The sequence below is a fragment of the Brachyistius frenatus genome, unplaced genomic scaffold (assembly GCF_029030835.1).
Source record: "Brachyistius frenatus isolate BFR_SWC_R1_liver_20210118 unplaced genomic scaffold, ASM2903083v1 Contig_5, whole genome shotgun sequence".
Taxonomy (NCBI): Eukaryota; Metazoa; Chordata; class Actinopteri; family Embiotocidae; genus Brachyistius; species Brachyistius frenatus.
In genome coordinates, this window is record NW_027210604.1 from 2,359,956 (window position 1) to 2,380,639 (window position 20,684).

The 20,684-nt window shown below is 43.1% G+C and overlaps 2 protein-coding genes across 2 annotated transcripts; one reads left to right on the forward strand and one right to left on the reverse strand.

Moving 5' to 3' along the window:
• Positions 1-983: 983 nt before the first annotated feature.
• Positions 984-5,790, reverse strand: LOC138634801 (GTPase IMAP family member 8-like). Its single transcript, XM_069721961.1, has 3 exons — positions 5,706-5,790; positions 3,100-3,915; positions 984-2,361 (listed from the first exon to the last, which is right to left on the reverse strand). The coding sequence occupies exons 1-3, from the start codon at positions 5,728-5,730 to the stop codon at positions 1,652-1,654; spliced, it is 1,551 nt and encodes a 516-aa protein (XP_069578062.1). The 5' UTR covers positions 5,731-5,790; the 3' UTR covers positions 984-1,651.
• Positions 5,791-8,243: 2,453 nt separating this feature from the next.
• On the forward strand, positions 8,244-20,040 carry LOC138631539 (arf-GAP with Rho-GAP domain, ANK repeat and PH domain-containing protein 1). The gene is made up of 26 exons (XM_069716550.1): positions 8,244-8,353; positions 9,193-9,272; positions 9,384-9,436; positions 10,970-11,416; positions 11,742-11,840; positions 11,938-12,130; positions 12,218-12,313; positions 12,488-12,592; positions 13,875-13,935; positions 14,019-14,139; positions 14,333-14,597; positions 14,704-14,903; positions 15,018-15,103; positions 15,194-15,376; positions 15,589-15,657; positions 15,829-15,928; positions 16,112-16,168; positions 16,390-16,516; positions 16,867-16,966; positions 17,062-17,263; positions 17,666-17,711; positions 17,922-18,136; positions 18,590-18,799; positions 18,949-19,054; positions 19,288-19,429; positions 19,666-20,040. The coding sequence occupies exons 2-26, from the start codon at positions 9,193-9,195 to the stop codon at positions 19,717-19,719; spliced, it is 3,417 nt and encodes a 1,138-aa protein (XP_069572651.1). The 5' UTR covers positions 8,244-8,353; the 3' UTR covers positions 19,720-20,040.
• The last annotated feature ends 644 nt before the right edge of the window (positions 20,041-20,684 follow it).

Consider the following 20,684-nt stretch of genomic DNA (forward strand, 5'->3'; position numbering starts at 1 on the left):
AACAGTTGGACCTGAATCAGAGCTCCATAACTCACTTTCAAAGAAAGTTCTCGTTTCAGCCACCAGGTGTCGCAGCATCACTCTCGTTATACTCTTTAAACACTGCAGTCTGCAGCCACGCAGCTTTATGGTGAGCTGCACGAGTCACTATCGTTTGTCTCCACGCGGATGTCAAACTTTACGTCATTCAGAAACCTTCAGCAGCACAACATGGATCATGTCAGAGCCACAGCACGCCGTCGTCCATCCACCCTCCCCGAAAAACGGACAGGACATGATGGAGTGTTTACAGTCTCTTTAGGTGAAAGTCATTTGTACGTGTGTGCGTGTGTGTGTGTGTGTGTGTGTGTGTGTGTGTGTGTGTGTGTGTGTGTGTGTGTGTGTGTGTGTGTGTGTGTGTGTGTGTGTGTGTGGCAGCCTACTACAAAGGCAAGGGAAGAGGATAAGAATACAACAATGTCAATTCACTGGTTGAACTGGATTATTATTAATACTTTGATTGACTGATTGTCAGGCACCAAAAATGCTCCACAGATTCCCATTTAACTAAATGAAAGTCAATATTTTTACACAAGTCATAAAGGTCTCATTTGCTAAAGTCACTCCTTATTGGTTTTCTGGTGGTCAATCTAAAATTAATTACATCATGAATTAAATATTAAGTCTCAAAAAGCTGTATGTTTTGAGGGGCGTGTCTGCTTGATTGACAGGCCTGTGGTGCAGTCAGGTTTCCTGTTAAAGTGTCCTCGGGTTCTCAGTCGGATCCACCGCTCGTGACCCTGCAGCTCGTCCAAATATATACGGTCACTTCTGGCTCCAAAGTTGTTCGCTGGCGACGGCCAAAATCCAAACTCACAAACCAAAGGTGTGAAGTCACTGTTTGTTGCCACGGGTAACATATGACACTGAGACAGGTTGTGAAACAAACGGTGAGCTTTACTTACAAGATTTATGTGATGTTACAAAGATTAGGCAAATGAACACACTGTAGACAAAAGTTTGAATCCAGGAGGTAACAACGTCGTTCTTGAGTTGTTTTTGTTTCCGTGTGTTTTTCCTAAAAGTTTCCTTTTCCTGTAAATCACACGGCCGTACGCAATGCAGTAGGTTTCATTTTCGGCCACTACAGGAAAATGTGAAACTGTCACCCCTTGAGAGGCCGAAGCGTGGCTATCTCACGTTTTGCTGTAGTGGACGGATGTATCTGTGGCCTTGCCCTCCACATTTCAAAGAGTCCTCTGGAAAGACACCAAACCCCGAGTTGCTGTGGATTGCAGGTGAACATCCTGCCTTGCGTGACAGATCTGTCACCGCTGACGTGTGAATGGGAAGCAAAAATTGGAAAGCGCTTAATAAACCCAAAGGTAAAGATGTGCTATATTAGAGCCGAGCATTGACGTTCAGTGTGAATTGTGGGATCTCATATACACAAAGTGTGTTCCTTTCTAAACTCTGTCCAATGACAGTTTCATTCATTTAAAGGTATTCTACACTTTCTACGTTGTGTTTTATTCTCAGATGTTGTTTCGATGTCTTTTAAGTACCAAACAAACATCTTAACATTGTGTCAGATCTCCTCTCTTAAGCTTCCCAATGGACCCCCCCTCACCCACCCCTCAAACACACTTGTGTTACTTCCTACAGTGATTTCTCACATAATGTCGTCCATGAAGTTGTAGATGCTGTTAAAATTCCAGCAGCACATCTGATAGATCATCCTCCAAGATCTGGAATTGAAAATCAGGACAGACTGGCGAATGATCATGTCCCTCACAGACAGAGGCCTTTTCTTATAATATGAGCGTCCTCCCTCAGAGATGGAGTCTATTTTCTCCAGCAGCTCTCGGACCTGACTCCCGTCTCCCATCTCTCTGTTGTTGAACACTTGGTACTGACCGCTGCAGCTCCTCAGCAGCTTCTGCAGGTTGTCGTCCTCTTTGATGAACTGCTCCATGTCGATGTCGTCCAGCTGGTCTCCGTAGGTGAACAGCACCATGGTGTGTTTGGAGACGTCGGGACTCAGTATGTCCTCCAGAGTCTTCACCTCGTCCTGCTCCTCTTCGGTGAGTCTTCCGAGCTGGACGGTGAGCAGGAAGACGTGAGGACCCGGAGAGCTCAGCCTCAGCGCCTCGAACAGCTGAGATTTCATCTTCTGTGCAGACAGCTGAGTGCTGAAGAGTCCCGGGGTGTCGACCACGGAGACCCGGCGACCCAGAACCTCACCTTCTACCTTCTTGCTGCTCAGAGTCAGAGGCGTGGAGCTGAGCTTGCAGTCAAACTCCTTCGTTCCCAGGATGGTGTTTCCTGCTGAACTCTTCCCCACTCTCTCCTGACCCACCAGCACCACCCTCAGGTCTGAATCTGAAAACAACACGTTATCAGCAGGGCGGCACCGAGTCAAACACCTTCTGACCACCAGGGTCAGTGCACAAATATTAACATTAACCACATGAACAGTCATTATCCTCTTGGAGCAGGCAAAATAATAATAAAAAAAACTGTAGTTAAAAGTATTTGATCATTATTTATTCGTTACAGCTTCCATTTTGATGCTTTAAATAAATAAATGAGTTGGTCAATAAAGGCGTCGATAAAGAATTTCAGTTGTATAATGATCTTTATTGACATGTTAGAACATAGCGGAAATACAGAAGATACATGAAGCAAACTGTCTCTGCAGCTTTTTAATCAACACACACACATCACAGTCTGACCTCCTTCCTGCAAACTGGCTGATTCCTTGATTAATAATATTCATCTTTTTTTTAATCACGATGCATCATTCAACAAAGAAAAATGAGTTTCTTTAGTTTGTACACCTTCAAAACACAAATGACACAATATGACTTGCTGATTGATTTGGACTAAAGATTACTAATGTGTCCCATTAATCACATTATGAATAATAAATTATGATGAGTGAAATTAAGACAATCTTAATTAGTAAAATGCCAGAAAACAGCTTGTTTGTATAAAAACAAGTCTGCGGAAAAGCAGAAACAAAGAAACAAAAATTTGATCCAATGAAAACTAGTGATTATGTTCTGAATCTCAATGTTAATGTGGCTTTAACAAACTCAGATTTTCACTGTATGATGCATGAGTTCTTTGCCATCCCAGCTGCAGCTGCCAATAGAGGTGCTGGACCCACTGCAGCTCCAATAGCAACTCCAACAACAGCAACTCCAATGAAAGGTAGAATTTTCTGGATAACTGAGTTATCTTTCTCTGCTCTTGATCTTGCTACACTGGCCTCCATTTGTTGATTTTCTCTCAGAAGTCGTGCTGTTTCTTCTCTTATGGCTTTCTCGGCCTCTTCAAACATCTCATTGGTGAAGTATCTTCCTCCATTTCTCTGAACCATCGAGTTGATCTTCTTCATCAGCTCTCTGACCTGAGAGGGATCCTTGTTTCTGTTGTTAAAGACGTGATATCCTCCATGACACTGTTTGACGAAGCCACGGAGATCTGTGTTTTGACCAATGAATTCTTCAATGTTGACTCCATCTGCCTCCAGGTCGTCTCCGCGGGTGAACAGGGCCATGGTGTAATCTGCTGAATTCTTTCCAAACATCTTCTGGATGATTTTCACTGTTTCTTGTTCTTCTTGTGTGAATCTGTTGACATGCAGCACCACCAGGAACACATGAGGACCAGGAGAAACAAATGAGATGCATTTAGCGATCTCTCTCTTCACCTCCTCTTGATCTTTCTTGATAAACAGACCTGGAGTATCAACCACAGCCAGTGTTTGACCATCAAACTCTTCTGTTTCCTTCTGACATGCTGATGTTACTGTGGAAGAAGACAGTTTAGACTGAAAAGCTTTTTTTCCTAAGATGGTGTTTCCTGTTGCACTCTTCCCAACTCCAGTTTTTCCAACAATCACAATCCTAAGGTCCGGTTCCTCTGGTTCTGTTGGAGAATATAACAAAAATATTACTGATGTTGTGATCGGTAAACTCTAAATTCCAGTTTTCACCACCATATCTCTATCAGCAGCTCTCTGAAAACAATATTTGGGAATTGTTGGGTTTCTCTATAATATTGTAAAGTCTTGCTGTAAGGACTTTAATGTGTTAAGTGCCATGAAATAACCTGTTGTGATTTGGCGCTATATAAATAAAATTGAATTGAATTGAATATCTTTGCACATAAAACCCTGAAAAAACCCAGTTAGTTTGTTATTTAGAGTAAAAGCTGGGCAACGCCAAGTTGCTGGGTGACATGAAGGAGAAACAACCTTTGAGCTGTGATGCATTTCATTAAAAAAAACATCTGAACTGGAAGCAAACTGTTCATTAGAAGTTGATGTGTGACGTGTCCTTGTGACCAACGTTGACTCGGATGTGACCCTTTGAATGATGATCCTGTATGTTCCTGCATCACCGAGTTGTCCTGCACAGCAGGAAGTCAGGACACAGAGGTCCTACACGCCAGAGGGTCCCAAAGGTAAGAGGTCAACAACAAAGTTCACACTGTAACTAAAAGCAATGCTGAAGACTGATTTGTAGGGAAGAGATGAGTACTCGGCTGAAACCAGTACTTCTAATAATGTACTTCTGATGAATACGAGTATCATCGGAGTTAATGTGTGAATATCCGCGCTGATGAAGGCTTCTAACTGACACGTTGCAGCAGCTTCAAGCAGATCCCCGCCCCCTCGTTTAAACAGACTGCTGCAGCTTGAGAGGCACACATGACCTGTCAGGATCCAGGAATTAACAACAACTCACGACATGATCATTTCTGGCATCGGCTAGTTTCAATTAGGTTTGTATGAAATATTTTCTGCCGAGTTACTTGAGTCCAGTGCGAGCAAAGTTCTCGCAAGTTGCAGCTCGTGACTCACTTCCTGTTTGTTTTTTCCTCCAACGGCCTCATCAAGAAATCTTCACTCAGCTGAGCGCTTTCAGCAAGAATATAGTGCAAGCTGAATGCATATTTCTGTGATCAAAGAAATTGCTTTGAAGCTCAATTGTAGGGCTGTTCTTCCTAATAAATAATAAATTTAGTCATTTCTGATCAACCCTCATCAATTTCAGGCTTAAATGAACAACTTCATGTTGAGAAGCAAAACAGTGAACCTTGCTTACAAAGAATAGCTAACGTTGCAAAGACCAAAAACATTTCAGGGACACAGTCCTCTGTTTCATTACTCTGTTTTTTTTAATCAAGGTTTTTACCTGTGAACTGATGTCCTGATTGCTGTTAACTTAACTGGAACAGGGCCAAGGACAAGACAATTTCCCAGCTTTAAAAACACATCTAATGTGGTTACACCCAGTAACATATTTCAAATGACATGCAAACCAAAACATAACAACTCTTTAAATCAGACTATAAGCAGAATCACTCTCAGTATATATTTGCTTGAGTGGACATCCCTCAAATTAGCTTTGCATAATTAAGTTGAGTTTACTTCTTTTTATTAAAAAAAAAAAATCTATTTAAGGTTTTAGAAATTGTTGGAAGTTTATATTCCACAATCAAAACAGAACACAAGTACCTCTCTGAATCAGATGGAACAAGTGTTTCATAAATAACGATAAAAGAAAGACGCAAGATATAAATAGTAAATAATACTGATAAAAACAAATAATCAATTAAATGGGTGGAACTTGAGTTTTTTATGAGAAGCTCAAATTTACTGTAGGAAGTGTGTTAAAACATGAAATGAGTATGAAAGTTATAAATGTACTTACGAGGCAGAGCAAGTTGGGTGTTCATTTTTATTATTTTTACAGTTCTTCAGGTGGTTGATCTGTGAAGTCGTGTCACCGCTCGATGTTCTGGTTCTGAATAGTTTCAGTCTTCAGCTCACACGTTCTTTTATTGAGTCAACTCCCTTTGAACACGTCATATCCGTTGTATCTGATTTGTTTGTCCTCTGTTTGACTGAACCAGACTGATGTGTTTGTTAGGCCCAATAGGCGGTTTGTTGTGAGGATGAGGAGGAATCCATTCCCCCTTTTTAACCTCTCCATCCACCAGTACACTGTAAAAATAAACCTACAGAATCTACTCAATAAAAGTGAGGTGACAATTTGCGCTCAATTTGTTTGGGTAGCTTTCACCCCTTGTTTTGATTAAAAAATACCTACATTTAACAGCTATGGCACACTAAAAGAAATTAGGTAAAGTCTACTTAATATTTGTCCAGACATTACACAACTGATTACTTAAAAAAAGGGAGTAATATAAACTGTTAATATATTATCAATAATAAATCAATAATAACTACTACCCTCCAAAATGATCTTTTACAGTGTGGCAGAGAGAATACAGGAGCTGAAGGGTTCATTTGAACGTGCTACTCTCGGCTACCTGACTCATTGATGCTTTTTCTGACAGGTTTGTGCAATTTAGAATCAATGGCCCCCACCGAGGCTTTTAACAATGGAGTAGCACACCTGTTCTCCCAATTGGCCACCCCTTTTAAAAAAGAAAAAAATGAACAAATGAACAAATCACCGATATGCCAGTTTAAGCCAGCAATGATATTTTTGTTCATCCTATTTAATGTGTTTCAGCTGGTGTAAAAGCCAAAGTGACGTCAGACCCTCGAAAAAAGTTTTTTGGGGGGATTAATTCAATTTTAGGAGCTTTGTTATATGGCGCGAGTCATTGCCCAACCCGGCATCACGGAAAAACGTGAAATAGCCACGCATTGCGCCGTCTCGGCGTGAAAGTTACACGTTTTCCTGCAGTGAACGAGAATGAAACCTACTATTGCTACTGCTATTTCACGTTTTTCTTTAGTGGATCGGTGTGTGTATTTCACGCTTTGCCGTGACACTGGGTTGCGTTACCGTCCTACAGAAAGTAGTGACGTTATCTACACCGGTGGCATAATCCCGGTGCTGCTGTGTGGACACACCACTTCCACCCACTATGATTGCTCTCAGCAGGATGACTTCCGGTAGACAGACCAGCTCTTTGGAGCCTGAACAGCCAGGTGAGCCTCGGCCCGAACCTCCATCGTTTCCTTGGGAGGTCGAGGCAAGATGACAGTTCACAGATTGACCTCTTTGGGCACCAACTTTTCACAGCCGGTAATACGGACTTCACCACAAATGACACGTGATATGTGAAACTACAAGTTCTGACTACAGCCCAGTACTACTGAACAGTCAGTACTAATTCTACAACTGCTAACAGATCAGATATCAGTTGTCTCACGGGAGGAAAAAAAACTGATTTCTGTTTGCGGTCTTTCTTTCTTTTCATTGACAGGTGGAGCCACTTTCAGGTGTGGTCATACCGCGTATATCACGCGTCCGGTGAATCACTGTGAGGTTCTGCCATCAGGATTTATTAAAAAGATTATTTTTGAGAAATATCCGATCCTGCTTGAAGTATTTAAATGCATAAAAAAAGAGTCCAGCCTCTGCACAGCACTGCACTTATATTATTGTTATTATTTATTTCTACTGCTTCTATCACTTTCGATCACCTTTTGTTTTTATACCTTAGAGCGTTGTATGTAAAACTTCTTTTATGTGACGTCTTTGTTGTTTCTCTTTTTGTTTTTCATGTTCTGATGTCACATTTCTACCTTCTGTCAGCAGAAGACAGTTCCTGTCTTTTTTTAAAAATAAAAAATGAAGGCCCACTTCAGCGTGTTAAAGTTCAGCTGACACACACACACACACACACACACACACACACACACACACACACACTCACTCAGGCCTTCATTCCTGGAACAGGTTGGGCCTGCGAGTCTTCTCTGTAAAACATTCACAGTTTAAACACCTGCTCTCTGATTGCCTGAACGGTTCACATGCTGCTGCTCCACTTTTCTGTTTAATTAAATGGCAGATTCTTTTTTTTTTTTTAAATAGTGACATCAGCAATTTCTGCTGTTGAACTGTTTATTACTCATTCAGAGAGTTCAGGCCAGTTTTTCCAACCAAAGGGCCGTGGGCCCTCCAAAGGGCCACTATATAACTCTTAGAGGTCATCAGCTGAGTAATTTGAAAGCCATGAAAACAACGATACTCAAAAAAAAAAAAAAAAAAGAAAGAAAGGAAAAGAAAATATTCGATACACATACAGTCCGTGAGAAACTATTCAGGCACTTCCACTTTTTGCACACGTTGTCAGTTGTTATTTTTTTGTTGCAGTTCCTCATTTTGACCGGACAAACAGACCGAGTGGATTTAACCGTGTGGTGTTTACGAGTGTAAGGCGGAGCTGCGGCACGAAAAAAAACCGTCCCACGTGAAGCAGATCAGAGACTGAGACGCTCAGAGAAACTGCAGGTACGTACTGACAGGCAGCAGACAGGTAAACGGGTAAACAGCGCGGAGCTCAGGTGTTGTACTGACACCGAGGAGTTGACAACAAGGTAAGACGACCACAGACTGTTTGTGTTTTTTTTTTTTTAATGCAGTTTGAATCACAAAATCACAACCTTCTAGTTTTAGACTTTTCATTAAGGGAGACCTGTTATGTTCAATTCAAAGTTTTTTTTTACCTTAATTCTGTGACTATATCAAAGAAGCTTTTCATGAGTCACGGATAAAAAATAAAATAAAAAAAACAACAACTGCAGCGTCTCAAATTCATCTAAACATGTTCGAGGCTGAATCTGATCGATGTTAGAGTTCAACATCGTTTGACATAACAATTAATTACGTTTTCAATCACAAGCGGCATTTCATTTTTTTTTCTATACATGATGTGGTGTATGCGTGGGAAATGTGTTAACGTAGCGATGAAATGTCATTCTGCTGTCGACAAACGAAAGAAATCTGTGATATGTTCATTATTTGAAACTTTGGACACGTGTACTATGAACCTCGGACATCGTAACATTATATAAATACAGTAGAGCATAACCAGTTTACGTTTGCGTTATGACTGATGAGAACCAAACTGATAAGGATCACACTGATATGGATCAGAATCGCATGTCGACAACTATTTGACATGTCTCAGTTTCTTCTCAGTCTCAGCCTCCATCCGTTATTGATTTATTAAAAGTGACAAGTGAATGAATCAGTGACCTCACTAATCACTCAAAACTTTTGAGTTCAGACTGCAGAAGATCAATATGCTTGTTGGAGCTTTGATTTGTAGTACTTTACCATAGAATCAGATTTATTGAGGATATTTGGTTGCTAAGAGACAACGATGCTCCTGTGATAGATAATTGATCACTGACAGCCTCTCCCTCACCTCCAGATGAATCCTCCTCCTCCTGTCCCGAAGCCTCGAACTCGTTACGCGAGGAACAGCCGCAGCTCCACCTCATCTTTGGACAGGTCAGTGCACCTTTACATCTACGGAACAACCCTTTAAATCTGATGTCGGAAATGGATTATTACATTTTCAAAAAGGAAGTGAAACTCTCAGTTTGAAACTTTGCTTTTCAGAGTCGTGATTGGTGAAAATGTACAAGAAGTCTTCTCCAATGGAGTACACACAGGTACACACACACACACACACACACACACACACACACACACACACACACACACACACACACACACACACACACACACACACTCACACTCACACGGAGGTGAGTCATGTGAAAGAGTCACAGTGACATCATCATCAGCTAATATGGGTCCTTTCCTCAGGCACAAACATGTCCAAATGTCTCCAGTTGTCTTTTGAATGGTCTGCCTGGTTGTCAATCACATAATCAATCGCCCGGGTCTTCATGATATAATAATCGAGCTATAATGTTTCCATGATGCTCTCAGCTGTAATAACAGCAGGAGGAGGTTCTGGAGGACACTTCAGGTTCTGTACTGGGACCTGACTGAAGCCTCCTGGTTCTACTGACACTGAAATGGATGCAGCATTCTTGTGCTTCAATTCTGTGGCATCAGATTTGATAAACTTGTAGATGAGAATTTTTTTAGAACAGGTTCGACCACATCGTGACTCGTTCTTATCAGGTTGTTATGTACCGTCTGATTTACAGTTTGGATAAGGTAGAAGTGAAAATGTCAGCATTAGTTGGAGGTTTTCGGCTCTTACTCCGTCGTGATGTTGAAGACAAAGAGACTTATTGTATTTCTAAATTCTGTCAAGCGCCTCTGATCCATAGAGGGTCGTTCATGTCAGCGTCGCAGCTGTATAGCTCTTTGTGAGTGAATTTTAAATGAGGTTTTGAGGCAGAAATTTCACGATTTCGCCTGGAGCTTAAGGAGTTCATGAAACAAAAACAAAAGCAGCACTTATAAAGTTCTAATTTTACATATTTGTAGGTTATCGGTTGCTAATAATTTCAATTTTGAGAACTGTACGATGCAGATTTTAGTTTTGGGACAACAAACACCAGAAACAGGCCTGGAACAGTGGACGTTCATGTCAAATGTAGTTTGTAACAATTGAAATCAAGTTAATCAACATTCAAACAACACAAAAACTATTAGGATTTTCTTCGCTCTTCCTTTCTGCAGTGAGTTCATTCAACCACCTGCAGCAATCACTGTCACATATAGGAAGATCGTCACGATGACCGAACAACTGAAAGCTGTGGATCCAGATTATTTTTAGCCAGATAGCTGCTGATGTGTTTTCAGAGTGAACAGTTGAACCGGTTTGTTCCATGAGAATCAATCTGAAGCTTCTGGAAACAGAAAACTGGTGATTATCTCAAACCAGTTTGTCTTATGATTGGTGATGATGAAAAAAAACAGCTGAAAGTACAGACTGTAAAGATCGCTGCCACGAATATGAAATCTCTAACATTACTCTTATTGTGGCAGTCTTCCCTCAGTGATCTTTATAGGACTCTTATTGTGAAAGTCAATGATTATTATGGGACTCTTACTGTGAAAGTCTTGGTGATATTGCTGGACTCTTACTGTGGTGGGAAGTGGGAGTGCTCAGGTGGACGATGGAGGAACTGCAGCTGGTCACAGAGGCACGTTTGTTTGATTGACAGGTGTCTCAGCCTGTAACCTGATGTCTGATGATGATGTCAATCTGTTCACCTCCTTAGATGAAAATGCTCCTCCTCTTACTCCTCCCGGTGGATCAGATCGTGGCATCGCTTTCCCAACTTTGGCTGGCGTTGCTGACATCATCGCCACCAACATCCCGTCACTGGCCGGAGTTGCCGCTACAATCGGAAGCTCCGCCCCCTCAGCCAACCTGGCCTCCCCAGATCCTCCACCCATAGACAGCATGGCTAACGGCGTCGCCGCTCACATACCTGGCTTACCAGAAGCTGCTGGCGCTATGCCTAACCCTGCTGCTGCAACGTTAAGCCCCGCCCCCTCCACCACACCTGCATCTGCTCCTAGCACAGGTGCTGCAAGTTTAGACAGCATCCTCAGCTCACTGGCTACCATACCCAGTTTAGCAGGGTTTGTTGGCAGCGTGGCTAATCCTGCTGTTAGCTCCTCCCCATTAATCCCATCCATCGGAGCTGGAGATGCTCACACAGGTACAGCAATCAATCAATCAATCAATCAATCAATTGATCAGGTCACCAATCAAAATGAAGTTAGACCAGTATGTGATTTTAGTGAAAGGGAAAATGATTCACTTTATATGTGGATGTCCTCCACATGTTGACAGTAAATTCCTGTGTTTGCTATACTGATCAAGAAAGAAGCTTTCAACACTAGGAGGCGCTCTAACCTGTAATAACCCACGAATGCACTAGTAGCAAAAGTTACAATCGTTTGCTGAGCAACAACCCTCCGGCATTAATCAGCAGTGTAACATCTGGCTCTCTCTGTTGTACTGAACATATGTCTTCTGTCCAGATGTTGGAGCGCTGTCACAGCTGGTGTTGGCGGCTTTAGACCCCACTGCTGGAGTCACATTACCAACTCTAGAGGGCGCTGCAGAGTCCACAGACAAAGGTACTGAAGCAAACTGTGTCCTCCTGACGGCCTCGGTCCCGTTTGAATTCACCCTCTTGTCCTCCATCTGATTCCGGTTTCTCGGTTCTGGTTCTAGTTTCATCTCCGTCTAATCAGGCCGCCAAAGAAGAAAGCCCGTACGTCACCGTGTTGGCATGCTGGACGAGCCAAGAGGAAGCTGACACAGAGTCATCCAATGAGGAGGAAGATACAGGGGTTAGCCCCGCCCCTTCTGGTACCGAGGGACCAACGGAAGCTCATGCCTCTGACCCGACTACAAACACCAACAAGTGTGTATATACTACTGTCGCAAGTACTACATCTACTTGTAAAACAAATACTTCTGACACGGCATTGTTGTGTTTTTTGTTTTTTAGCGTTTCGTCCAATCATTTAATCCCCACTCGACCGGCCCCGCCCCCTCCTCGCAAAGCAGGCCAATCAGAGAGGCCTGTGAAACAGAAGATTCCAAGGTAAACGCAAAGACAAACTGGCGTTCGGCTTTCACTCAGAGTCCATGGTCATCCTCCTGTGAGGAACCATGATGTCAGCAGCTCTGATGTCCTGACAGAGTTTGAACCTTTTAAAAAAAACGATTTTCAAACTCCTCCTGGTTCCCACACTCCTCTGGTGTGTTTTTCCCGCAGGGCGGCCACCATCCGAGTGTCAAGGACGAAAGTGGCCAGCAAGAATTCAGCTCCTCAGAGTGCCGTGGTCCGAGCCAGCTGGCTGGATGTCTGGAAGGGCTTCCGGTAATCAACATCTTCATTCCCACCATCACCAGGTTTCAAAAATGCTGCTTTAGATTCAGTCTTTTAATAACATAAATAATAGTTTACCAACTGGGCACCACCAAAGCCCTGATTCTATGTCTCTGAGGGGTCTGTGGCACATTGGTGTTAGAATATTTTGAGCAAAATATCAACATGATAAAGACCTTGAGGAAGGTTCTCCTTCACCACCTTAAGGCCTTTTCTTGATGGTGCCCTGAAACAAAATCACGTTTTTAGATTTTTATTACGTCTGATGATTGACCAGGTCCTTCTATTCTCCAACTGACTTTTTGAATGATGTGACCCAGAGAAATTACATGATAATTTAAATGAAGATCAAAAGGAGACCCAAGGTTGATCCCTGAGGAACACCAGATCAGGATATCAACAGCAGATGGATGGATGGATGGATGGATGTGTAGCCCATCTACCATCCAAATCGGTAGATAGGGCCCTGAGTTCTTTACTTAATTTAATTGTGGTTTTATAACCAATTATCTCTATATTATTCTTCCTGGATCAATAAAGAAACCCGGTACCGTACAGATATAACTTAACAGACTGCTATACTATACTATACTATACTATACTATACTATACTATACTATACTATACTATACTATACTATACTATACTCGGTTCACCTGGTGGTCCTCTCTCGGTTCACCCGTCACAAACAGTCCACGTTGCTAATTAGCCACTCGCTGAATTAACAAGCAGAATCAGGTCACAGCATAACAAACTTTGCGTGGAAGTTTACTGCCACTTATCAAACAGGTAGTCCTACAAATGATCTTGCTGATAATTCACGACTTAAGGAAATATAATTATTTTCCTTACCACTTGGGCAAAAACTCCGCCAAGCCACCGCTTTGCTCATTAACACCTTTCTCTCTCTCTCTCTCTCTCTCTCCCCACATGTCCACACACCTCAGCACAATCACGTGACCTCATACACCTCTATCGACAGAAATCATTCAATAAAATTAACTGCTTCTATCAAAAAAGGAAAACATAAAATACATCAATGTACTTTTAACATTCTTATCCATGAACGTTATATTTTATCACACACAAATGAAATATGTAGTTTAATCTGACTTTTTAATAAACTGTTTTCATTTATTTATTAATTGAAACTATTTATTAACCCTGGATTTATGTATGTTGTTTTTTTTTTTATACCTGGGCTACAGATAGATGGAAGGATGAAGGATTGCTATACAGACTTAACCCTGTTTGCTCTTTTTTCCCCGAACAGACACAATGTTTTGTGGGCTACGTTGGACGGACAGTTGATGTCTCTGTGGAAAAAGCGCACAGTAAGTCAGCGTCTGTCAGCTGTCTCACTGTGTACCTTTCAGGGCGTCATTAAAGTGATGGGTGCGTTTGTTTTGCGTGTCAGGACCGGTTCAGTGAGGTGCTGTTTCACGTCTCCAGTGTCACCAATGTGAAGAAACAGGACAAAGGCAGATTTTCCATTTACTTCAGGAAGAAACATTATGACTTCATGGCTCATAACGATGGTAAGAATGCAGTTTTGAAGGTGTGTACATGGGCTGACATTATTCCAAGATGATCGAAGCATGCTCTTGTTTCTGAGTGACCCGGTGGTTATTTTTAAATGAGATGTAAGCAGGAGAGTTTTTTGCTGAGAGTTGTGAGGTTTGCAGGTTCTACTGGAGTACCCGATGTTTCTTATATATTTTTGTCTCTCAGAGGTTCAGGATGGTTGGGTCTCGTCCCTGCTGGCGTGTCGAGGCCAGCGAAGCCCCACCCCCCCAGAACTGCACGGACAAATCACCATGAAGGACACGCGGAGCCGCGCCTACGCTGCCGTCTGGGGTCATGACCTCTGGATTTACCCCAACAAGGAGGGCTTCCAGCTGGGCATTGCTTCCTTCTCTGTTCCCCTGAACTTGGCCACGGTTAAATCTATAGGCAAACACTCGTTTGCCCTCATCACTCCGTACAAGAGCTTTAAGTACGCACCTGTCTGTCTACCTGTCCGTCCGTCTGTTTGGTGAAGTGGTATGTTCCTAACATTGTCTGTCTCTTTCCCTCTCTGTAACACCGCCCCCTGCTTGTAGCCTGTCCGTTGATTCGTCGAAGGAGCTGACCGTCTGGTTGGACAGCCTGTCCTTGACTATCCACAGCGCTCTCTCCTGCAGCCAGGTGGCGCTGCGTCTCTGGGAAAACCCTCACAACAAGGTTTGCGGCGACTGCGGCGCCACTAATCCTGAGTGGGCGTCGGTCAACCTGCTGCTGGTCATCTGTCAGAACTGCGCTGGTACGAGCTAACGTCAGGCGTCGATAGTTCAACGGGGGAAATTAAATGTTTGGATGCTGTTTGAGGAAAGTAAAACTCTAGAGACCCCCAAAGCTGACGTTTGTCTCCTCTCAGGTCAGCACCGAGCTCTGGGCAGCAACCTGTCGAAGGTCCGCAGCCTGAAGATGGACAACAAGGTCTGGACTGAACCACTCATACAGGTGAGGAGGGTGGGGAGAGTTCATGTGAACCACTTGTTCATTCTTTGGGTCTTTTTCTGCCTAACTTTTTACCCTTTCGTCATCTCCCAGTTGTTTTTCACCTACGGTAACCGGCTAGCCAACCAGGTGTGGGCTCCAGCGGTGCCAGCGGCGGAGCAGCTGCGTCCGGAGTCGACGGATGAGGAGAGGTCAAAGTTCATCCAGGATAAATACAGCAGGGGGCGCTACAGACGAGTCCATGCTCTGACTTCCTTTCACTCTCTGATGGATCAGGTCTGACCGAGTCCCGTTCATTTTAAACCACTTACCATCGTAGTGCCTCTACAGGTTCTGTGGCTTCAATTAAACAATTGTACTATCGATACGGGCGGTCTAATGTCACATATCTACGGTCTAGAGATTATCAGACCTATAGAGTGAGAAATCAACAAATGACGCTCAGACTTCAGTTTTAGTTGTGATGGTGATGTGTGTCCGTGTTTCAGAGGCTGTGTCAGGTGGTCTGTAGTGACGACGTCGAAGAAACGATGTCTCTGATCTGCTCGGGATCGAAGGTCAGACGCTTTTACACTTCGTTATGAATTTACGACCCTCGTTGAGGTCATTAATGATTCATGACACAGAGCACCGTCGTTCACCGTGTGTGTTAAGGTTGATCACGTGACACGGTGTGTGTGTGGTTGTGTAGTTCTCTGTGTATCTGAGGGGATGTTACCTGTGTGCAGGTGCGTCAGTCGTACCCACAGAGCCCCTCCCCCATCCTGCTGGCAGAGAGAGCCAATCAGGCTCTGCAGACTGAGCTGCTCCGACTCAACGAGTACACGGGTAACACACACACACACACACACACACACACACACACACACACACACACACACACACACACACACACACACACACACACACACACACACACACACAAACAGGTAACACAGTATGCTACATAGACTTTAACTCACCTGGCAGTCATGTTTTTATTCAGGCCTACTTCCCCTTTTTGTTTTTCAGTGGTCCCGTCTCACCAGCCCCAATCAGCCAATCAGAGACTTGACTCCGCCCCCTTAGGTATGGCCTTCGGGACATCTGTACCGTGGCTCCTACAATGATAAGAAAACAGTGTTTCAGACATGATTTGAGTTTCTTGATTTCCTCCGTAGATGCTTCCAAGCAGTGATGACGAAAAAACATCAACAATCAACTGTCCGTCACTCTGTTACTGAATTTGAAACAACGTGTGTGTGTGTGTGTGTGTGTTTCCTGTGTGTTTGTCTTACCTGTGCTTGCAGGTGAGGAAGAGGAGGAGCTTCATGGCAAACTGGAGGAAGACCGTTTTCTGTTCTCATTAGAAAACGACTCGGCAGCCTGCGACGTCCTCGACCTGCGAGAAGTTCTGTCTGTCTTCCTCAGTGAAGGGTAAACATGGATGTCTGATACTATTATTACACCAAGTAACGCTGTTTTTAAATCATATATTTTACAGGGACGACACACCATATTTTTACAGCAGGTTTTTTTTTTTAACACAGTGGCTCCCTCTGCTGGAGGCTCTCCGTTCACTGCAGTTACAAACTGACTTGACAAGTCAAGCAGAAAAACGTAATGATTTTATTTTAGCAGTCATCACGTGACCACAAAAAAACTGATCCAGAGTCAGAACACAGAAGAGGGTTACAGGCTATTTTATCTGTTAACAGATGAAGCGAGCCGATGTTTTAATTGTCTCAGATCAGACAGTAACACTTTATCTGCTCCTGTGTTTTCAGACCGGCTCATCAGTTCAAGATGGTGACGCTAAGCGATCAGCTGATCTGTAACGCTGACGACAAGGAGGCGCTGCTGAATCACCTGGTTCATATCCTGAAGGTGAGTTTGTCTGAGGGTTCAGGGCAGGTTAAGAGTTGGAAGTGGGCTCGGGATCCTCTGTCTCTTTTTGCTATAACCCGAGTTCTCGTTTCCAGGTGATTCTCCCCAGGGGCGTGTCTTATGCGGAGGTGGGAGGAGCCTCTGCTGTCAGTAAAGTGTGTGTCGTCGAGGTGGGCGGGAACTCGAGTCATTCAGACGCCTGGTTGTTACTGTGGGAGGATGGAGTCAGTGTTCACCCCGTCAATAAACACTCACAGGAAGCTCTGAGGATCGAACTGAGAGCACTCAGTCACCATGGTAACACATCATTTTATTAATCACACCTCCTCACACTCGAAGCTTTATTTGTTTCTCCAGAGAGAATATGAAGAAGATGACAGAGTCCTACACGGCTCGACTGTGGGTCCTCTAGCGTTTAGTCTTTGTATGTTATTATGTTTGTTTGTATGCAGTTGACACCTAAGTCTATGCCACTATTTCACGATGTGAAAACGTCCTCCTGCTGAGTCGGGCCAGAACAAGCTAAATTCATTTTGTATAATTGAAATTGAGTTCACAGGTATCTGAAATACCTCAATGGGAAATATTTTGGTTTTTTATTTTTATTTGAAAGAAGCAGGTGTAAAGTTTCAGGAGTTTATAAAGTTAATCTGGAATCAGTTTCATTTCAATGTGATCACTGTTTATTTCATCTTTCAGAAATGAATCCATCTGAAAACATCATCACCATGGTCACCACAGACAGGTGTGCCTCACATATGTTCAGCTTTTAAAATATGATTTTACAGATCAGTTCATAACAGCAGTACTTTTATTAAAAAGACATCAAGACAAGAAAAAACAGAAATTATCTTGACTTCCTTTCTCGGGAGTCTATTTTCTGGCTTCGGATTGTCTGAGTCTGGTACAGGCAGATGTGACATCACAGGTAAAACCCTGTTGTTTCTCTCATCAGGACAGTGTCGCTACGTTTCGAGGAGCAGCACAGCTGTCAGTCCTGGTTTGATTACCTCCAGAGAGCTCTGGCCAATCAGAGCTCAGCTCCACAGCGCCCTCCTGCAGCCAATCACAGCGCCGCTCGTCAGCCTCTGTACCCGGTGATCGACCTGGGGTCGAGAGGTTCAGTGCCGCCGGCCATCGAACGCTGCATCTCCCACGTCACAGCCTACGGTCAGCAGAGTTCACACGCGTAGACACAGGGGGTTTTATAGTGAGCACAGGTGTGAAGGTGAGCAGGTATTCCTGCCACCTGCAGTGACAGTGTCATTGAGCGTCAGTTGTGTCGGCATGAAACGCTGCTGGGTTAAAATCTGATTCTTTGATGAACGGTTGTAGCTATAAGGAAGCTGGTAATAAAAAAATTTAAAAAAATTCTGGGAAACAAAGCTGAAATATTTCAAGCAGAAGGCAACAACATGAACCTGCAGAGATCTGAGTTCCAATGAAGTCCAGTGTCATTCGTCAGATAATCAGATACAGCTGATGATTAACCATCGGAAAAATGTCACTATGGGGCAGGCTGTTACTATGGAAACAACCAAAAGCAGAGCGTTATGGGATAGTTGTGATGTAGTTTTTTGTTGTTGTTGTTGTTTTTTTAACAAGTATTTGTCTGCCTCCCAGGTCTGAAGGTGGAGGGTGTGTACCGCCGCTGCGGCCTAGCTCTCAAAGTAAGCCAATTGGTTGAGGCCCTTATGACATCACCAAACTCCGCCCCTCTGGAGAATGATGAGCAGGGTGTGTTGGATGCTGGCTCCGCCCTCAAACAATGTGTCCGCAAGCAAGAGAGTCTGATCCCCGATGGAGACCAGCGGCAGTGGCTGCAGGTGGCAGGTCAGTACACAGTGTCTGTAGTACAAGTACATGTCGTACTATTGCAGGTCAGTATAGTGTCTGCAGTACAGACAAGTCACTTGTATCTATACATTTATTTATAGTAATAGTACTGCAGTATTCGCTCTAACAGTACTCTTGTCTCTCAGTGATTTCAGATGAACGCTGCAGGTTTAAAGAATACAAACGGTTACTACGGCAACTTCCTGACGACAACCGAGCAACGCTGAACGCACTGTTTGGACACTTTTACATGTAACACACACACACACACACACACACACACACACACACACACACACACACACACACACACACACTGTAAAACAGCTAATTTCAAGTATCAATCGAAGTGTTCACTGTCAGCAGGATTAAGCATGTTGTCAGAACAACAGTAGAAACATGTTTCACCAGCAGACAGAGAGAATAAACACACTGACGTACAGCAGTCTACCTGTTTTACTGACCCCTCCCCCTTTCCGTCTCAGGGTCCAGGTGTTCTCTCAGGTGAACAAGATGTCGGCTCACAACCTGGCTGTGGTCCTGGCCCCCTCTCTGTTTCAGGCTCTGACCCAGGATCTGATCAGACTCACCAGAGAGTTCATCATCCACCACACACTGCTGTTCCTGGTAAATATTGGATACTGCCAGCACCACCTGTGATACACCTGCTCGGTTTAATATCAGCGTCCCCGATTGGGTGGACGTAGAAATGTCAGTTCCACGTGAAAATTTGAAAACAAATTGAATCAGAAGCGGTGGAGTGCATTTTTGTTGTGTCTGTAGCGCCACCCAGAGCTCAAAGGCTCGAACTGTAACTGTGAATGACGCTCAGTGATTAAAATGATTGTGACTTTTGTCTGCAGACACCAGAGGGGCAGCAGGGGGAGGAGGAGGAAGAGCAGATCACCGTCTTCTGATCAAGAAGAAGATGGGCTTCATGTTTTCTCATGTTAATGTTTCTGTATTTTTGCTGCAGATGAACTCAAATCAAACTCTTTTTAATGAGCTGATTTTTAAACTCTCTGCGATGGAAGACAAACATTTTCCTGACAATCAAACTTTTTTTTTTACTTAAACAAAAAGTTTGGGTTCATAAGATTTACTGACAATAAAATTAATTTCTCTCCCATAAATACATTTACTGTTTATCTCTGTCTGTTGGGTGTTTTTTTTTTCTTATTTGGTCCAAACTGTAATTATCACAAAGAATAAACGTCTTATTGATGATTTGAATCGAATTGTTGTCATCATGTTTTTACTGTCATTTGATTAGATAAGAAGTGTGTGAGTTAGAGCTAAACGTATGTTTGCATTAGCCATTAGCAGTAATTTAACAGGCTGCACTGTTAATGAAAAGAAAAATGAATAATATTTGTTGTGAGTGCAGACGAGTGGATTCGAATGCAGCACGCTCACATCAGAGAAAAGTGTCAGTGCCACCACGTCTCTCGGCGACTCCGTATATGTGATGTTTCGTCCACCGCGCTGAGGATTGTGGGTCAGACCAGACAGAGAAGCGCGCCGGCCTGAAGACTGCAGATGTAGTAAGACATCCTGGTATTTTTGGCTCCTGAACTCGTCCTGAGTCCTTCCTATATTGTTTTTCTTGAATCATACTTGGTACATTGTATGATTGCATGGGTAACACATCTGGACAGTGCCCATGTAAACCAGTTTCTATAATATGGACACAATAAGTTGAGAAGAAATAATACTTTTCAGTGTAGCTTACTTAATATACAAAATAGTTCAATTTAATAAAAAAGTATCAATTGACTCAATTCAAAAGGAGGAAAAAGTCACAATATGTCAAATATTTAAATTAGTAGATTTTTTTTATTTAAGTTTTTACTATTTAATTGGTTTAATTATTTTGAGTTTT

What these genes read in the sequence shown, in the direction of transcription:
- LOC138634801 (XM_069721961.1), bottom strand. Translation starts at nt 5,730, where the DNA reads ATGAACACCCAACTTGCTCTGCCTC. An exon ending in CACCCAACTTGCTCTGCCTC is followed by an intron (nt 3,916 to 5,705) that starts GTAAGTACATTT and finishes ATTCTCCAACAG; the next exon opens with AACCAGAGGAACCGGACCTT. An exon ending in TGGGATGGCAAAGAACTCAT is followed by an intron (nt 2,362 to 3,099) that starts GCATCATACAGT and finishes TGTTGTTTTCAG; the next exon opens with ATTCAGACCTGAGGGTGGTG.
- LOC138631539 (XM_069716550.1), top strand. Translation starts at nt 9,193, where the DNA reads ATGAATCCTCCTCCTCCTGTCCCGAAGCCTCGAACTCGTTACGCGAGG. An exon ending in TGATCTGCTCGGGATCGAAG is followed by an intron (nt 15,658 to 15,828) that starts GTCAGACGCTTT and finishes ACCTGTGTGCAG; the next exon opens with GTGCGTCAGTCGTACCCACA. An exon ending in TCTGTCTTCCTCAGTGAAGG is followed by an intron (nt 16,517 to 16,866) that starts GTAAACATGGAT and finishes CTGTGTTTTCAG; the next exon opens with ACCGGCTCATCAGTTCAAGA.